Raw genomic sequence first — 17,902 nt, forward strand, 5'->3', positions numbered from 1 at the left:
ATGATGCCTTTCCGAGTTTTCTGCCTCATTAATACAGTTGTCTTTCTTGACTTCTCTTGTTCTAACTTTCCCTTCAATTTCCTTTTTGAACATCCAGCTAGTCCCCTCCCCCCCCCGCTACTTAGTTTAAATGTAGCGGTGTTGCAGTAGAAAACCTGCCTGCCAGAATACTGGTCCCTAACCTATTAAGGTGTAAACTGTCTCTCTTGTATAATTTATGCTTACCACAGAACATACCCCAGAGATCCAAGAACTTAAATCCTTGCTTCCTGCACCAGTTCCCCAGCCACACGTTCAAGTCCATTATCTCCCTGTTTCTGGCCACACCAGCCCGAGGAACTGGAAGCAAACCGGAGATAACCACCTTGGACGTCCTGCTTTTCAGCCTTCTTCCTAGTTCTCCGAAGTCTCGCTGTAGTATGTTCCTCCTCTTCTTCCCGACATCGTTTGTGCCGACATGTACCACCACCTCTGGCTCGTCACCTTCGTCCTTGAGGATTTCCTGCACTCTGTCCATGATGTCTTTCACTCTAGGCAACACACCATCCTTAAATCCCGCCTGCTGCCACAAAAACCCCGGTCAGTTCCTCTCACGATGGAGTCCCCTATTACCACGGCTCTGTGCGATGTCCGACTCTTCCACTCTGCCTCTGTGCCGCCTTGCGAACTGGCAGTATCATCAGTCTCTGTTTCCAAAAGCTTCAACTTGTTCCTGACAGGTACTTCTCCCGGGGTCTCTTGCACCTGTCTCCTCTCTGCCTTCCTCATCGTCTGTTCTCTTCTGCTCTCTTCTGGCATGATTGGTGTAATAACCTCGCTGAAGGTCTTGTCCAGAAAGATTTCGTTCTCTTGGATGAGCCTAAGGTCCTCAAGTTCTTTCATCAGCGCTGCAATATGCTCGGTCAATAGCTGAATGTGCACACACTTTTCACACTTATGCGAGCCAGACACACCAGAGTCGTTGACCTCCCACATCAAACACGTAGCGCACTGAACCAGCTGGGCAGTCATGTCTTCACCCTCTTCAACTGTGGTGTAATCACTTCACTCAACCTCCTTGTCAAAGAGTCCTGAGCTGAAGCCTCACTCTTCGATCCAAACTTCCTTAGACCCTCTTTTTGTGGCAAGTCTGTGGACTCTTAATTAAGGTTAGAGGAGGAGGGAGGGAGACCCTACTTTGTAGGACCTGGGGTTTAGAACTCACCCACTCTAATAGTAATCACTTACCTTCCCGACCGGCTTTGCGCTCCATCTGAACTTCCGCCCAGCTCCCGCCGCTCTCTGCTGCGAAAAAAAGGTCTGTAATAACATCTCTGAACAGGTTGATTAGAAAAACAAGTTAATAAAATAAATTAGCTACTGTAGCAAGTGGTTCTTGTGGCACAGCAGTAGTGGCCTTACCTCTGGTTTAGGAGACCTGGGGTAAATTCCAGAGATGTATAATAATATCACTGAACAGGTTGATTAAAAATTTCTTAACTACTGTAGGCGGGTGGGAGGGCTCTTGTGTTGCAGTGGTAGTGTCCCTACCTCTCAGTCAGTAGGCTCAGGTATAAGACCCATCTGCTCCAGAGGTGTGTCACAACATCTCAGAACAAGCTGATTATTAAAAAGAACCACTGTAGCAGGGAGACCATCTAGTTAGTGCCTCTTTCAAACCACACTACCAGTAAGGAGCATGGAACAGTTAGGAGGCTATGTCTCAGTGAGATGTTAACTGACTTTAGTAGTGATTTCGGTTCATGTGGGAATTCAGTCCGTGTTGATTCGGTCGCCTGAGATAGAAATAGAAAGGTCAAGGAAGGGGAGGGAGGAATCTGAGACTGCCCAGACCACCGTCCTGTCCCCCTTAGTCCAAGAACTCCCCGCCTACGTTCGGGACAACACCCATGCCCTCCACCTGCTCCATGATTTTCGCTTCCCCGGTCCCCAACGCCTTATCTTCACCATGGACATCCAGTCCCTGTACACCTCCATCCCCCATCACGAAGGACTCAAAGCCCTCCGCTTCTTTCTTTCCCGCCGTACCACCCAGTTCCCTTCCACTGACACCCTCCTTCGACTGACTGAACTGGTCCTCACCCTGAACAACTTCTCTTTCCAATCCTCCCACTTCCTCCAAACAAAAGGAGTAGCCATGGGCACCCGCATGGGCCCCAGCTATGCCTGCCTCTTCGTAGGATATGTGGAACAATCCATCTTCCGCAACTACACTGGCCCCATCCCCCACCTTTTCCTCCGCTACATCGATGACTGTATCGGCGCCGCCTCGTGCTCCCACGAGGAGGTTGAACAGTTCATCCACTTCACCAACACCTTCCACCCCGACCTCAAATTCACCTGGACAGTCTCAGATTCCTCCCTCCCCTTCCTCGACCTTTCTATTTCTATCTCAGGCGACCGAATCAACACGGACATCTACTACAAACCAACCGACTCCCACAGCTACCTGGACTACACCTCCTCCCATCCTGCCCCCTGTAAAAACATCATCCCATTCTCCCAATTCCTTTGACTCCGCCACATCTGCTCCCAGGAGGACCAGTTTCAAAAACGCACAACCCAGATGGCCTCCTTCTTCAGGGACCGCAATTTCCCCCCAGACGTGGTCGACGATGCCCTCCACCGCATCTCTTCCACTTCCCACTCCTCCGCCCTTGAGCCCCGCCCCTCCAACTGCCACCAGGACAGAACCCCACTGGTCCTCACCTACCACCCCACCAATCTCCATGTTCAGCGCATCATCCGCCGTCATTTCCGCCACCTCCAAACGGACCCCACCACCAAGGATATATTTCCCTCCCCTCCCCTATCAGCATTCCGTAAAGACCACTCCCTCCGTGACTCCCTCGTCAGGTCCACACCCCCCACCAACCCAACCTCCACTCCCGGCACCTTCCCCTGCAACCGCAGGAGGTGCAAGACTTGCGCCCACACCTCCCCCCTCACCTCCCTCCAAGGCCCCAAAGGAAACTTCCATATCCGCCACAGATTCACCTGCAACTCCACACACATCATCTATTGCATCCTCTGCACCCGATGTGGCCTCCTCTATATTGGGGAGACAGGCCGGCTACTTGCGGAGCGTTTCAGAGAACACCTCTGGGACACCCGGACCAACCAACCCAACCAACCTGTGGCTCAACATTTCAATTCCCCCTCCCACTCCACCAAGGATATGCAGGTCTTTGGACTCCTCCATCGCCAGACCACAACAAAACGACGGTTGGAGGAAGAGCGCCTCATCTTCCGCCTAGGAACCCTCCAACCACAAGGGATGAACTCGGATTTCACCAGTTTCCTCATTTCCCCTCCCCCCACCTTGTCTCAGTCTAATCCATCGAATTCAGCACCGCCTTCCTAACCTGCAATCTTCTTCCCGACCTCTCCGCCCCCACCCCAGTCTGACCTATCACCCTCACCTTGACCTCTTTCCACCTATCACATTTCCGACGCCCCTCCCCAAAGTCCCTCCTCCCTACCTTTTATCTTAGCCTGCTGGACAAACTTTCCTCATTCCTGAAGAAGGGCTTATGCCCGAAACATCGATTCTCCTGTTCCCTGGATGCTGCCTGACCTGCTGCGCTTTTCCAGCAACACATTTTCAGCTCTGATCTCCAGCATCTGCAGACCTCACTTTCTCCTCAGAGAGAAGTTAGTAAAGCATACCGTGTCCAGAACTGTTACAAACACATTGGTGAAACTGGGAATGTTCTTATTGGAGCTAAAGAAGAACTGACTAAAGTATTCAACATGATGAGGGGTCTGGAAAGAATAACTAGGAAGAAAATGTTTCACTTTGTGAAAGGATCAAGAGCAAGAGAGCAGACATTTAAAGCAATTAATAAAAGAAGCAAGTGACATAAGGGAAACCTTTTCACACAGCGGCTGGTCAGACTCTGAAGTGGCTCTGTCCTGCCTGAGTTTGGGATGGAGGCAGGTTCAGCTGAAGCTTTCAAGAGAAAGTTAGGTGATTATTCGAAAAGGAAATGTACAGGGTTTCAGGAGAATGTAGGAGAATGGCATTAGGTCAGAAGCAGCATAGCTGTGATGGGCTGTATGGCCTATTTCTGCACCACTACAACCTGCCATTCTAAATTCAGAATACATTCTATTTTCTTTGTTTATCCGCTCCAATATCTTCAGAAGAATTAACAATTACTATTGGGTCACCAGTTTGCCCTTAATTAATACAGCACTGTATATTTATAAATTATGTATATGGTGCCTGTATAAAATGTAAGGAAACAGCTGATTAACTCGGTACTGTGTATTAAGCAATGGTCTAAAAGAAACAGGTCTGCCAATTACAAATTGCAGTTAAAATAATTATTTCAAGAAACAACTCACTGCATTGCTCACATAAAACAATCATATCATTAATCTTGTGAGTACTACAGATGCATTTGAGATTTTAAATTTGTATATCTGGATGTAGGTTTGTTCACTGAGCTGGAAGGTTCATTTTCAGATGTTTCGTCACCATACTAGGTAACATCACCTGATGAAGAGGCTCACTGAAGATGTTACCTAGCAGGGTGATGAAACATCTGAAAATGAACCTTCCAGCTCAGTGAACAAACCTACATCCAGAACCTCAACCTGAGCTACAAATCTTCTCAAAATTTGTGTATCTTTTTGTTCATATAAAATCAGGAAGTTTGTTTTTCTCCAAGACTTCAGTCCTGGATGCCATTGAATAAAATGAAAGTGTAGAATTTAAAAAAAAATGTTCTTGATCTTTAATTTTCTCTAAATATGTACAACAAAGGTAATTGTTTCGTAGTGTATGCTTAAGTGCTCAACTTCAACTGCAGTCCTCAAAAGATTAAGCTACTATTCCTCAGCTGATACTGTCCATTTCCCAAAGTCAAACAAGGATTGATTATTGTGATATTTATCCAGATGAATATGATACATAAAATCAGCAGGATGTTACAGATTTAATTAGTCACGGAGTCATAGAGATGTGCAGCATAGAAACAGTCCCTTCAGTCCAACTTGTCCATGCTGACCAGATATCCCAACTTAAGCTAGTCCCACTTGTCAGCACCCGGCCCATATCCCTCTAAACCCTTCCAATTCATATACCCATCCAGATGCCTTTTAAATGTTGCAATTGTACCAGCCTCCACCACTTTCTCTGGCATCTCATTCCATACAAGTACCACCCTCTGTGTGGAAAAGTTGTCCTTTAGATCTCTTTTATATATTTCCCCTCTCACCGTAAATCTATGCCCTCTAGTTCTGGACTCCCCCACCCCAGGGAAAAATTCCTTCGCCTCTGCCACATCTGCTCCCAGGAGGACCAATTCCAATACTGAACAACCCGGAAGGCCTCCTTCTTCAAAGACCACAATTTCCCCCCAGACGTGGTTGACGATGCTCTCCACCGCATCGCTTCCTCTTCCCGCTCCTCTGCCCTTGAACCCCGCCCCTCCAATCGCCACCAGGACAGAACCCCACTGGTCCTCACCTTCCACCCCACCAACCTCCGGATACATCGTACCATCCTCCGTTCATTTCCGCCACCTCCAAACAGACCCCACCACCAGGGATATATTTTCCCTCCCCTCCCCTATCAGCGTTCCAAAAAGACCACTCCCTCCGTGACTCCCTCATCAGGTCCACACCCCCCACCAACCCGACCTCCACTCCCGGCACCTTCCCCTGCAACCGCAAGAAGTGCAAAACTTGTGCCCTCACCTCCCCCCTCACTTCCCTCCAAGGCCCCAATGGATCCTTCCATATCCATTTCAAATTCACCTGCACCTCCACACACATCATTTACTGTATCCGCTGCACCCGATGTGGTCTCCCCCACATTGGGGAGACAGGACACTTACTTGCGGAACATTTCAGGGAACACCTCTGGGACAACCGCACCTACCAACCCAACCGCCCCGTGGCTCAACACTTTAACTCCCCCTCCCACTTTGCCAATGACATGCAGGTCCTTGGCCTCCTCCATCACCAGACCCTGACCACACGACGCCTGGAAGAAGAGCGCCTCATCTTCAGCCTAGGAACCCTCCAACCACACGGGATGAATTAGATTTCTCCAGCTTCCTCATTTCCCCTCTCCCCACCTTATCTCAGTCCCAACCCGTGGATTCAGCACTGCCCTCTTGACCTGCAATCTTCTTCCCGACCTCTCTGCCCCCACCCCCTCTCCAGCCTATCACCCTCACCCTCACCTCCTTCCACCTATCGTATTCCCAGCGCCCCTCCCCCAAATCTCACCCCACCCCACTACCTTTTATCTCAGCCCGCTTGGCACACCAGCCTCATTCCTGAAGAAGGGCTTATGCCTGAAACGTCGATTCTCCTTCTCCTCGGATGCTGCCTGGCCTGCTGCGTTTTTCCAGCACCACACTTTTCAACTCTGGTCTCCAGCATCTACAGCCCTCACTTTCTCTCAGGGAAAAGACCTTGTCTATTTACCCTATGCATGGCCCTCATGATTTTATAAATCTCTTTAAGGCCACCCCTCAGCCTCCAACGCTCCAGGAAAACAGTCCCAGCCTGTTCAGCCTCTCCCTATAGCTCAAATCCTCCAACCCTGGCAATACCCTTTCATGTTTGGCAACATCCTACCAATAGGAAGACCAGAATTTCATGCAATATTCCAAAAATAGCCTAACCAATGTCCTGTAAGCCACAACATGACCTCCCAACTCCTATACCTAATACTCTGATCAATAAAGGAAAGCATACCAAACGCTTTCTTCAGTATCCTATCTACCTGTGACTCTATTTTCAAGGAGTTATGAACCTGCACTCGAAAGTCTCTTTGTTCAGCAACACTCCCTAGGACCTTACCATTAAGTGTATAAGTCCTGCTAAGATTTGCTTTCCCAAAATGCAGCACCTCACATTTATCTAAATTAAATTCCATCTGCCACTTCTCAGCCCATTGGCCTATCTGATCAGGATCCTGTTGTAATCTGAGGTAGCCCTCTTCGCTGTCCACTACACCTCCAATTTTTGTGTCATCTGCAAATTTACTAACTATACCGCTTATGCTTGCATCCAAATCATTTATATAAATGACAAAAAGTAGAGGGCCCAGCACCGATCCTTGTGACACTCCACTGGTCACAGGCCTCCAGTCTGAAAAACAACCCTCCACCACCACCCTCTGTCTTCCACCTTTGAGCCAGTTCTGAATCCAAATGGCTAGTTCTCCCTGTATTCCATGAGATCTAACCTTGCCAACCAATCTCCCATAAGGAACATTGTCGAACGCCTTACTGAAGTCCATATAGATCACATCTACTGCTCTGCCCTTATCAATCCTCTTAGCTACTTCTTCAAAAAACACAATCAAGTTTGTGAGACATGATTTCCCATGCACAAAGCCATGTTGACTATCCCGAATCAGTCCTTGCCTTTCCAAATACATGTACATCCTGTCCCTCAGGATTCCCTCCAACAACTTGCCCACCACCAACATCAGGCCCACTGGTCTATAGTTCCCTGGCTTGTCCTTACCACCTTTTTTAAACAGTGGCACCACGTTTGCCAACCTCCAGTCTTCCGGCACCTCACCTGTGACTATCGATGATACAAATATCTCAGCAATTCTGGAATATAAACTGGTGAGTCTGTGAGTGATAGAGTCATAATGATGTACAACTTAGAAACAGACCCTTCGGTCCAATTAGACCATGCCAACCAAATATCCTAACCTAATCTAGTCCCATTTGCCAGCACTTGGCCCATATCCCTCGAAACCCTTCCTGTTCATGCACCCATTCAGATGCCTTTTAAATGTTGCAATTGTACCAGCCTTCACCATTTCCTCTGGCAGTTCATTCTATACATGTACCACCCTCTAGGAGAAAAAGTTGTCCCTTAGGTCTCTTTTATATCTTTCCCCTCTCACCCTAAACCTATACCCTCAATTTCTGGACTCTCCAATCCAGGGAAAAGACCTTGTCTATTTATCTTATCCATGTCCCTCATGATTTTATTAACCTCTATAAAGTCACCCCTCAGCCTCTGACACTCCAGGGAAAACAGCCCCAGCCTGTTCAGCCTCTCCCTATAGCTCAAAACCTCCAACCCTGGAAACATCCTTGTAAATCTTTTCTGAACCCTTTCAAGTTTCACAACGTCTTTCCAATAGGAAGGAAATCAGAATTGCACACAATATTCCAACGGTGGCCTAACTAATGTCCTGTACAGCCGCAAGATGACTTCCCAACTGATGTAGTTATTAAATCAGTGGCCAGGAAATGGCTACCTGGATTCACTGTGTTTCCTTTCCACTGTAAACTAAAGCCATGTCACTCTTTAATGTAAGAAACCTTATTGAATTCTTTGAGAAGGTGACTAAGGAGGTAGACAAGGGTAAAGCGGTAGATGTGGTGTATATGGATTTTAGTAAGGCGTTTGATAAGGTTCCCCATGATAGGCTACTGAAAAAAATACGGAGGTATGGCATTGAGGGTGAGTTGGAGGTTTGGATTAGGAATTGGCTGGCTGGAAGAAGACAGAGGGTAGTAGTTGATAGTAAAGGTTCATCTTGGAGTGCAGTTACTAGCGGTGTTCCGCAAGGATCTGTTTTGGGACCATTGCTGTTTGTCATTTTTATAAATGACCTGGAGGAGGGGCTAGAAGGTTGGGTGAGCAAGTTTGCGGATGATACGAAAGTTGGTGGAGTTGTTGACAGTGAGGAAGGATGTGTCAGGTTACAGCGGGATATAGATAAGCTGCAGAGCTGGGCAGAAAGGGGCAAATGGAGTTCAGTGTAGCTCAGTGTGAGGTGATTCACTTTGGTAAGAGTAACAAAAAGATGGGGTACTGGGCTAATGGTCGGATACTTGGGAGTGTGGATGAGCAGAGGGATCTTGATGTCCATGTACACAGATCTCTGAAAGTTGCCACCCAGGTAAATAGTGCGGTGAAGAAGGCATATGTGGTACTGGCTTTTATTGGTAGAGGAATTGTGTTCCGGAGTCCTGAGGTCATGTTGCAGTTGTACAAGACTCTGGTGTGGCCGCATCTGGAGTATTGTGCGCAGTTTTGGTCGCCATACTATAGGAAGGATGTGGAGGCACTGGAACGGGTGCAGAGGAGGTTTACCAGGATGTTGCCTGGTACGGTAGGAAGATCGTATGAGGAAAGGCTGAGGCACTTGGGGCTGTTTTCATTGGAGAAAAGAAGGTTTAGGGGTGACTTGATAGAGGTGTACAAGATGATTAGGGATTTAGATAGGGTTGACCATGAGAACCTTTTTCCACGTATGGAGTCAGCTATTACGAGGGGGCATAGCTTTAAATTAAGGGGTGGTAGGTATAGGACAGATGTTAGGGGTAGGTTCTTTACTCAGCGAGTCGTGAGTTCATGGAATGCCCTGCCAGTAGCAGTGGTGGACTCTCCCTCTTTATGGGCGTTTAAACAGGCATTGGATAGGCAAATGGGGGATAGTGGGCTAGTGTAGGTTAGGTGGGCTTGGATCGGTGCAACATCGAGGGCCAAAGGGCCTGTACTGCGCTGTATTTTTCTATGTTCTATGTTCTATTCAAAGTTTGTGCGAAGATTTGTAGCTCGGGTGCTTGTTGTTGTGGTTCTGTTCGCCGAGCTGGAAGTTTTTGTTGCAAACGTTTCGTCCCCTGGCTAGGCGACATCATCAGTGCTTGGGAGCCTCCTGCGAAGCGCTTCTTTGATGTTTCCTCCGGTGTTTATAGTGGTCTGTCCCTGCCGCTTCCGGTTGTCAGTTTCAGCTGTCCGCTGTAGTGGTTGGTATGTTGGGTCCAGGTTGATGTGTTTGTTGATGGAGTTTGTGGATGAATGCCATGCCTCTAGGAATTCCCTGGCTGTTCTCTGTCTGGCTTGCCCTATGATAGTAGTGTTGTCCCAACCGGAAGCGGCAGGGACAGACCACTATAAACACCGGAGGAAACATCAAAGAAGCACTTCGCAGGAGGCTCCCAAGCACTGATGATGTCGCCTAGCCAGGGGTCGAAACGTTTGCAACAGAAACTTCCAGCTCGGCGAACAGAACCATCTATGTTCTATGTTCTATAAACACGAGCTGTTCGTTGAAGAGCACTGTTATCATTTGCATTCCGAAAGGGCATTTCTCTTCGCATGGGGCATGTGCTATGTCCCTTCATGTGCTGCCAGTGAGCCCTCTGTATGGAGACTCCAGTGAGCCGTCTGTACAGCTCAGCTATTACTTTCTGCTCAGTTACCAGTGTTGGGCCAATACCTGGATCCTGCTTCACCAATGGAGCTGTGTTGTAATAGAACCTTGTCTGTCCATTGAGAAGGCTACTGGGGGTCAGTGACAGGGTCAGAGAGTACTGTTTGTCACAGTCAGGATATTTCAGACCATCTCGGCCAATGTCAGAGCAACACCTGGTCCCCACAACCTTTCCTGGACATAAGACAAGCCAATAGTAATTTTGCAGTTTGTTCCAAGAAGAGCAATTTGTTAACATTTTAACAGTAGCCTCTGAAATCATTTATCTTTTGTGAGGCCTTCAACAGTCTCAGCAGAATCCAAGCTCTGGGCTAGTGAGAATTCCATCAAGGTCTTAAGAATGTGTTGAAAGGTTGAATTCCTAGACATGTCTGTGAACAAATCCCCTTGTTGACATGGTGGAATAGGAGACTGGGGAGGGGAGAACAGGCCAGATGTTAGTCTCTCTCAATTTCCAGAACTTCAGGTGGCAATTTGAATGAGTTGAAATTGGAAACATGTTCCATTCCAAATTTCAAAATGCTTGCTACAGCACTATGAAGTGATTTTGATCAGTTACATTATATTGTATTAATATTTGGCTGTCCTCATCTACCATTGGCCATATTTATTATGGTCATTGGTTATAATACACATTTATTGCAGTTAGATTAAATTCCTATACTGTATATAAATTAGTCATATTTTATAAAATATTTAGTTAAGCAGAATATTTACATAATTCAAAAAGTGAGTTGAAAAGTTCAACATAGAAACATAGACCATGGAATAGGACAGCAGAATACAGGCCCTTCAGCCCACGATGTGGTGCCAACCTTTTATCCTACTCTAAGATCAGACTAGCCTACATACCGTTCATTGTACTAACTTCCATATGCCTATCCAAGAGTCACCTTAAATGTCCCTTTTGTCTGACTCTACTCCCACCACTGGTGGTGCATTCTGCAGACGCACCACTCTCTGAGTAAAGAACCTACCTCTGACATCTCCCTAAACCTTCCTCCAATTACCTTAAAATTATGCCCCCTCAGGATAGAAATTTCCACCCTGGGAAAAAAGTTTCGGGCTATCCACTCTATCGATGCCTCTCATCATCTTGTATACCTCTGTCAAGTCACCTCTCATCTTTCTTCACTCTAATGAGAAATGTCCTAGCTCCCTCAACCTTTCTTCATGCCCTCCAGTCCAGGCATGGTAAATCTCCTATGCACCCTTGCCAAAGATTCCACATCCTTCATATAATGAGATGACCAGAAATGAACACATTATTCCAAGTGTGATCCAACCAGGTCTCGATAGAGCTGCAGCATAACTTTGCGGTTCTTAAACTCAATCTCTCTGTTAATGAAAGCCAATACACCATATGCCTTCTTAACAACCCTATCACCCTAGGTGACAAGTTTGAGGAATCTATGAACATGGATGCCAAGATCCCTCTGTTCCTCCACACTTCCAAGAATCCTGCCTTTCACCCTGTATTCTACATTCAAATTCGACCTTTCAAAGTGAATCACTTCACACTTTCCCAGGTTGAACTCTATCTGCCACTTCTCAGCCCAGTTCTGCATCCTGTCAATACCCTGTTGCAACCTACAACAGTCCTCCACACTATCCAAAACTCCACCAATCTTTGTGGCCATAGGCAAACTTACTAACCACTTCCACATCCAAGTCATTTATTAAAATCAGAAACAGCAGAGGTCTCGGAACTGATCCCTGCAGAACACCACAGGTCACTGAGCTCCAGACTGAATACTTTCCACTACCACCTCCCTCTGTCTTCTATGCGCTAGCTAATTCTGTATCCAGACAGCTAGGTTCCCCTGTGTCCCATGTCTCCTCACTTTTTGAATGAGCCTACCATGGGAACCTTATCAAATGCCTTGCTAAAATCCATGTACACCACATCCACTGCTCTACCTTCATCAATGTGTTTTGTCACATCCTCAAAGAATTCAGTAAGGTTTGTGAGGTATGACCTTCCCCTCAACAAAGCCATGCTGACTATCTCTAATCAAACTATGGTTTTCCAAATAATCATAAATCCTGTCTCTCAGAATCCTCTTCAATAATTTGCCCACTACTGACGTAAGACTGGCTGGTCTGTAATTCCCAGGATTATTCCTATTCCCTTTCTTAAACAAGGGAATAACATTTGCTAACCTCTAATCATCTGCCACTATTCCAATGGACAGTGAGGACGCAAAGATCATCACCAAAGATCCAGCAATCTCTTCCCTTGCTTCCTGTAATAACCTAGGATATAACCCATCTGGCCCAAGGGACTTATCTATCCCTATGTTTTTCAAAGTTTTCAGCACAATCCGAACATCAACCTGTTCTAGTATATCAGTCTGTTTCTTGCTGTCCTCAGAAATGTCAAGGTCATTCTCAGTCGTGACTATTGAAGCAAAGTATTCATTAAGGACTTCCCCTACCTGCTCCGACTCCAGGCGCAAGTTCTTTCCATTATCCCGAATTGGCCCCATCCTCACTCTGGCTATCCTCTTGTTCCTCATGTAAGTGTATAACGCCTTAGGGTTTTTCTTAATCCTACCATATAAGGCTTTTCTCATGCCCACTTCTAGTCCTCCTAAGTCCATTCTTCAGTTTCTTCCTGGCTACCTTGTAACCCTCTAAAGTCTTGTCTGATCCTTGCCTCTTCAACCTTAAATAAGCTTCCTTTGTCCTCTTGACTAGACGTTCCACATCCCTTGTCACTCAAGGTTCCTTCACCCTACCATCCCTCCCATCCCTCCCTTGCCTCAGTGGGACAAACCTGTCCAGCACCATCAGCAGGTGCTTCCTGAACAATCTCCACATTTCTGTTGTGCATTTCAATATCTGTTCCTAATTTAGATGCCCCAGTTCCTGCCTAAGAGCATTGTAATTTCCCCTCCATCAGTTAAATATTTTCCCATACCATTAGCTCCTATCCCTCTCCATAGTACAGTGAAGATCAGGGAGTTGTGGTCACTATCACTGAAATGTTCTCCCAATGAGAAATCTGACATCTGGCCTGGTTTGTTGCCAAGCACCAATGGCAGTTTGCTGAGGCCATTTCCCAGATAGAGATGGAAAGCTACCCTGTTGATCGAGTTACCAACCCTTCAGGTTTGACCTGGAGTCTTCTGGAACTCATATCCCAGCACATTGTTGTGTACAATTCTGGAGAAAAATCGCAGGGTCATTCATACTTTTTTCTGTCATTTTCTTTGAACATTTCTATTTATCAGCTCTAAAAATATTGGGGGTAAAAGCTAGTTGGCTAATAGGCAAGCATCACACAGTTGGATAATGACTCTTCCAAATGATGTAGGAAGACCGTATGTCATGAAGATGGTAGAGGGTGGGGGGGATGTAATGAAGCCTCCAGGAGTACATTTCTTCACAGTTGGCATCTCTAACACAATCAGAGGGCAAGGATATCAACAGCACCAGTAAGGCACTCTCAAACAACAGAGAATTTGTTTGGGGAAATAGTGGCCAAGCAGACTGATCTGCTACAGATACTTGGACAGGGGGAGCGGGACGGGGGTTTGCTGCTGCAGTGAACCACAGAAGTACAGAATTGTTATGAAGTGCAGGGAGTCATTGGGCCCATTGTCTCTGCACCATTTCTCCAAATGAAAATTATGACTCAGTGTTTTTCTGCCTTTTCTATGTAATTCTCTACATTATTTAGATAGAAGCATCATGTAATGTGTTCCTGAATCGCTCAATTGAACCTGCTTCCACCACATCCCCAGGCAGTGCTTTCAAAGCCTGAACCACTTTCTTGTGTGAAAAAGCGTTTCCTTATGTTGTCAGAGAGTCACAGAGATCTATAGCACAGAATAAGCCACTTTGGCCCATTGTGTTGGTGCTGGTCAAAAACAACCACCTAACTATTCTGATCCCATTTGCCAGCATTTCCCACTGCATTCAAGAGCTAATGCTTCAGGGGCTTCTCTGGACTCTGGAGCATTCCTCATGGAGTCATACCCTCCCCCAAGCAACTGGGAACTCAGTGGCTGAGTCTGCCTACATAGCCCTTCCTTTTCAGTCGAAGGCAAAAGACCCATGGGAATAAGAAGTGGTCCTTAATTGGTCGCTGAAATGACTTGTGCTGTGGTGCAGCATGAAGCCATGAGGCTCCCCTCCCAATACCCTTCCCAGCCAAGAATGGACCTGAGAATGTTGTGCGGGGTATGGCCCTCTGAATGGCAGACACCATTCTGCTACACATTATTGTGTGAAACAAAGGTATGGAATAACATATGTACCAAACCATTTTTTTCTGTCATTGTTGCACTTACTTGGTTTTCTGTCTTCAAACTTTTCATTTGTGTCCAGGTACAAATTGGGCTAAACATAATCAGAAGAAAATGATTAAGTGGCTTCAAAGTTGTAAAGATTCACAGTGAAAAGATTTACCCCAGATTCAGGGTGGTTAATATAAAAACAGAGAAAATAGCAGACCTAGACCACTCAGCCCTTTGAACCTGCTCCATCTTCGATGTGATCATGGCTAATCATCCAACCAACTCCCCTGTTTCTGCTTTCTCTCCATGCTCTTAGACCTTTAATCCTAAGAACGACAATTAAGTCCTGCTTGGAAATATTCAATGTTTTGGCCTCAACCTCCTTCTGTGGTTGTGAATTGCACGGTCTCACTGCTCTCTGGGTGAAGAAATTTCTCCTCATCTCAGTGATGAGAATAAGGGGTTCGTTTTCAGGTTTGTGACCCATGACCAGTAGGTTTCCACAGGATCAGTACCAGGACCACGACTATTTACAATCTATATTTCATAATCGAGATTAGTGGCTTGGAGGAATGAAGTGAAGTTACGAGAGCCAAATTTGCAGATGACACTAAAACAGAAGGAGAGGCAGGTGGTGAGGCTGAGTGGGCAACTAGTTGACAAACGGAGTATAATGTGGGAAAATGCAAAGTTGTTCATTTTGGAAAGGAGAACAAAAGAACAGAATATATTTAAATCTGCACTAAGGGACTTGAGCATACTGGTACCTGAAACACAGAAAGCTAGCACCCAGGTGATTGACAAGGGGGTATAAGGTGGTAAATGTCGCCGACATGCACTTTGTCAAAAATCACACTTGCTCCTTTGTGCTTTACCTGATGAAGAAGCAGTACTCCCAATGCTTGTGGTTTCAAATTAACCTGTTGGACTTTAACCTGGTTTCATGTGATTTTTGACTTTGTCCATCCCAGTCCAACACTGGCACCTCCACATCACGGACTTTGGCAAGACTTTTGCAAAGGTCCCTCATGGCAGGTGGAAGTCACATGGGATCCGCAGTGAGCTGGTAAGATGGATCCAGAATTGATGTAGCCATAGAAGACAGAGAGTAGCAGTGGAATGGTGTTTTTCTGACTGGAGATCTGTGACCAGTGGTGTTTGACAACAATCAGTGCTGGGGGCCTATTACTGGTAATATAAGTGATTTGCAAGAGATTGTACATAGCCTGATAGTAAGTTTGCGGAAGACACAAAGATTGGGGAGCTATGGATATTGAGGAGGATTGCCAGAGATACAGCAGATATAGGTAGGCTGTAGAATTGTGAGAGAAATGGCAGATGGAATTTAATCCAGAAAAATGCAAGGTGATGCATTAGATTATCTAATGCAGGAGGGAAACATACAGGAAATGGCAGAACCGTTAGAAGCATCAATATACAGAGGAACCTCGATTATCCGAATGAGATGGGCGGGCACAGATCGTTTGGATAATTGATCATTTGGTTAATTGGTTCAATGCCTCTCGTTTGTGGCTCGGAGTTTTCTGAAGTTTCCTTTTCCCTCACTCTGCCTGCCTTGCTCCCTCTCTCTCCCTCAGGGTTTGTTTCTGAGCAGACACAGGCTTGTGTGGAAGGGACCTGCAGCATTACTGAAGCCACTCCCCATCACTTCAATGGGATTGACACAGCGAGCACTTGTTCGGTCTGCTCCCCCTTCAGGAGACTCAGCAGCAGCACACCGCGCGCGAGCCCTGCCCCCTCACCCACCCCATGCACCCCAGCCCCCATGCACCCCCACCCCCACCCACCATGCACCCCAGCCCCCATGCACCTCTACCCCCGTGCACCCCACCTCCCATGCACCCCCACCCTCCATGCACCCCCACCGCCGCCTGCCGATTGCACCCCTAACCCCGTCCAACCCCATGCCCACATAAAGGAAAGCATACCAATTGCCTCCTTCACTATCCTATCTACCTGTGACTCCACTTTCAAGGAGCTATGAACCTGCACTCCAAGGTCTCTTTGTTCAGCAACACTCCCTAGGACCTTACCATTAAGTGTATAAGTCATGCTAAGATTTGCTTTTCCAAAATGCAGCACCTCGTATTTATCTGAATTAAATTCCATCTGCCACTTCTCAGCCCATTGGCCCATCTGGTCAATATCCCATTGAAACCTAAGGTAATCTTCTTCACTGTCCACTACACCTCCAATTTTGGTGTCATCAGCAACCTTACTAACTATACCCCTTATGCTCGCATCCAAATCATTTATATAAATGATGAAAAGTAGTGGACCCAGCACCGATTCTTGTGACACTCCACTGGTCACAGGCCTCCAGTCTGAAAAACAGCACTTCACTACCACCCTCTGTCTTCTACCTTTGAGCGAGTTCTGTATCTAAATGGCTAGTTCTCCCTGTATTCCATGAGATCTAACCTTGCTAAGCATGCCTTACTGAAGTCCATTTGGTCACATCTACTGCTCTGCCCTCATCAATCCTCTTTGTTACTTCTTCAAAAAACTCAATCAAGCTTGTGAGACATGATTTCCCACGCACAAAGCCATGTTGACTATCCCTAATCAGTCCTTGCTTTTCCAAGTACATGTACATCCTGTCACTCAGGATTTCCTCCAACAACGTGCCCACCACTGAGGTCAGGCTCACTGGTCTGTAGTTCCCTGGCTTGTCCTTACCACCCTTCTTAAACAGCGGCACCACGTTTGCCAACCTCCAGTCTTCCAGCAACTCACCTGTGACTATCGATGATACAAATATCTCAGTAAGAGGCCCAGTAATCACTTCCCTAGCTCTCACAGAGTTCTAGGGTACACCTGAACAGGTCCTGGGGATTTATCCACTTTTATGCGTTTCAAGACATCCAGCACTTCCTCCTTTGTAATATGGACATTTTTCAAGATGTCACCATCTATTTCCCTACATTCTATATCTTCCATGGCCTTTTCCACTATATCTCCCCCATCTCCAGCACCTCCTGCAACATTTTGTCAAGTTCCACCTTTGCCCTGTACAGGACAATATTGGAGAGATTATCTGGTGATGTGGGTTCAGGGTACACGCCTGTGTGGAGATCCAGGGAAAGGGTTGGGGGGGGAGAGAGAGAGAGAGAGAGAGAGAGAGAGAGGGCGGGAGGTCAGTCATTTGGAGACGGTGCCTGGGCACCCATCAATGTTCAGGACTGTTCTCGGCAGCGTTTCAGTAAGCCGGGTTTGTTTTTAATCACTGTAAGCAAAAGGTGCGATCAGTGTTGGAAACAGCTCTTTGATGTAATGTTTCCATCAGGACCTTGAGATCTCCTTCGGATAATCGATATTCAGATAATTGAAGTTCCTCTGTACATGGCGATCTAGGCATACAAATCCACAATTTCATACAAGTGACAACACAAGTGGATAAGGTGGTCAGGAAGGCAAATAGTAT

The 17,902-nt window shown here is 46.6% G+C and overlaps 1 protein-coding gene across 5 annotated transcripts in view; it reads right to left on the reverse strand.

Annotated features, from left to right (window-relative positions):
• The window catches only part of tmc5 (transmembrane channel like 5), a 261,115-nt gene that overhangs the window by 6,480 nt on the left and 236,733 nt on the right, over positions 1 to 17,902 (reverse strand). For 3 of the 5 annotated variants that reach the window (XM_087998074.1, XM_087998075.1, XM_087998076.1), the window contains 2 exons: positions 14,512 to 14,560; positions 1,228 to 1,284 (listed from right to left, as the gene is read on the reverse strand). In XM_087998074.1, the coding sequence (XP_087854200.1) occupies positions 1,228 to 1,284; positions 14,512 to 14,560 (106 nt within the window). The remainder of the gene's footprint in view (positions 1 to 1,227; positions 1,285 to 14,511; positions 14,561 to 17,902) is intronic. The other 2 variants (XM_087998077.1, XM_087998078.1) reach the window with 2 other exon arrangements.

The sequence above is a fragment of the Chiloscyllium plagiosum genome, unplaced genomic scaffold (genome assembly GCF_037043375.1).
Source record: "Chiloscyllium plagiosum isolate Xiang-an unplaced genomic scaffold, Cpla_swu_hap1 HiC_scaffold_20, whole genome shotgun sequence".
Classification (NCBI taxonomy): Eukaryota; Metazoa; Chordata; class Chondrichthyes; order Orectolobiformes; family Hemiscylliidae; genus Chiloscyllium; species Chiloscyllium plagiosum.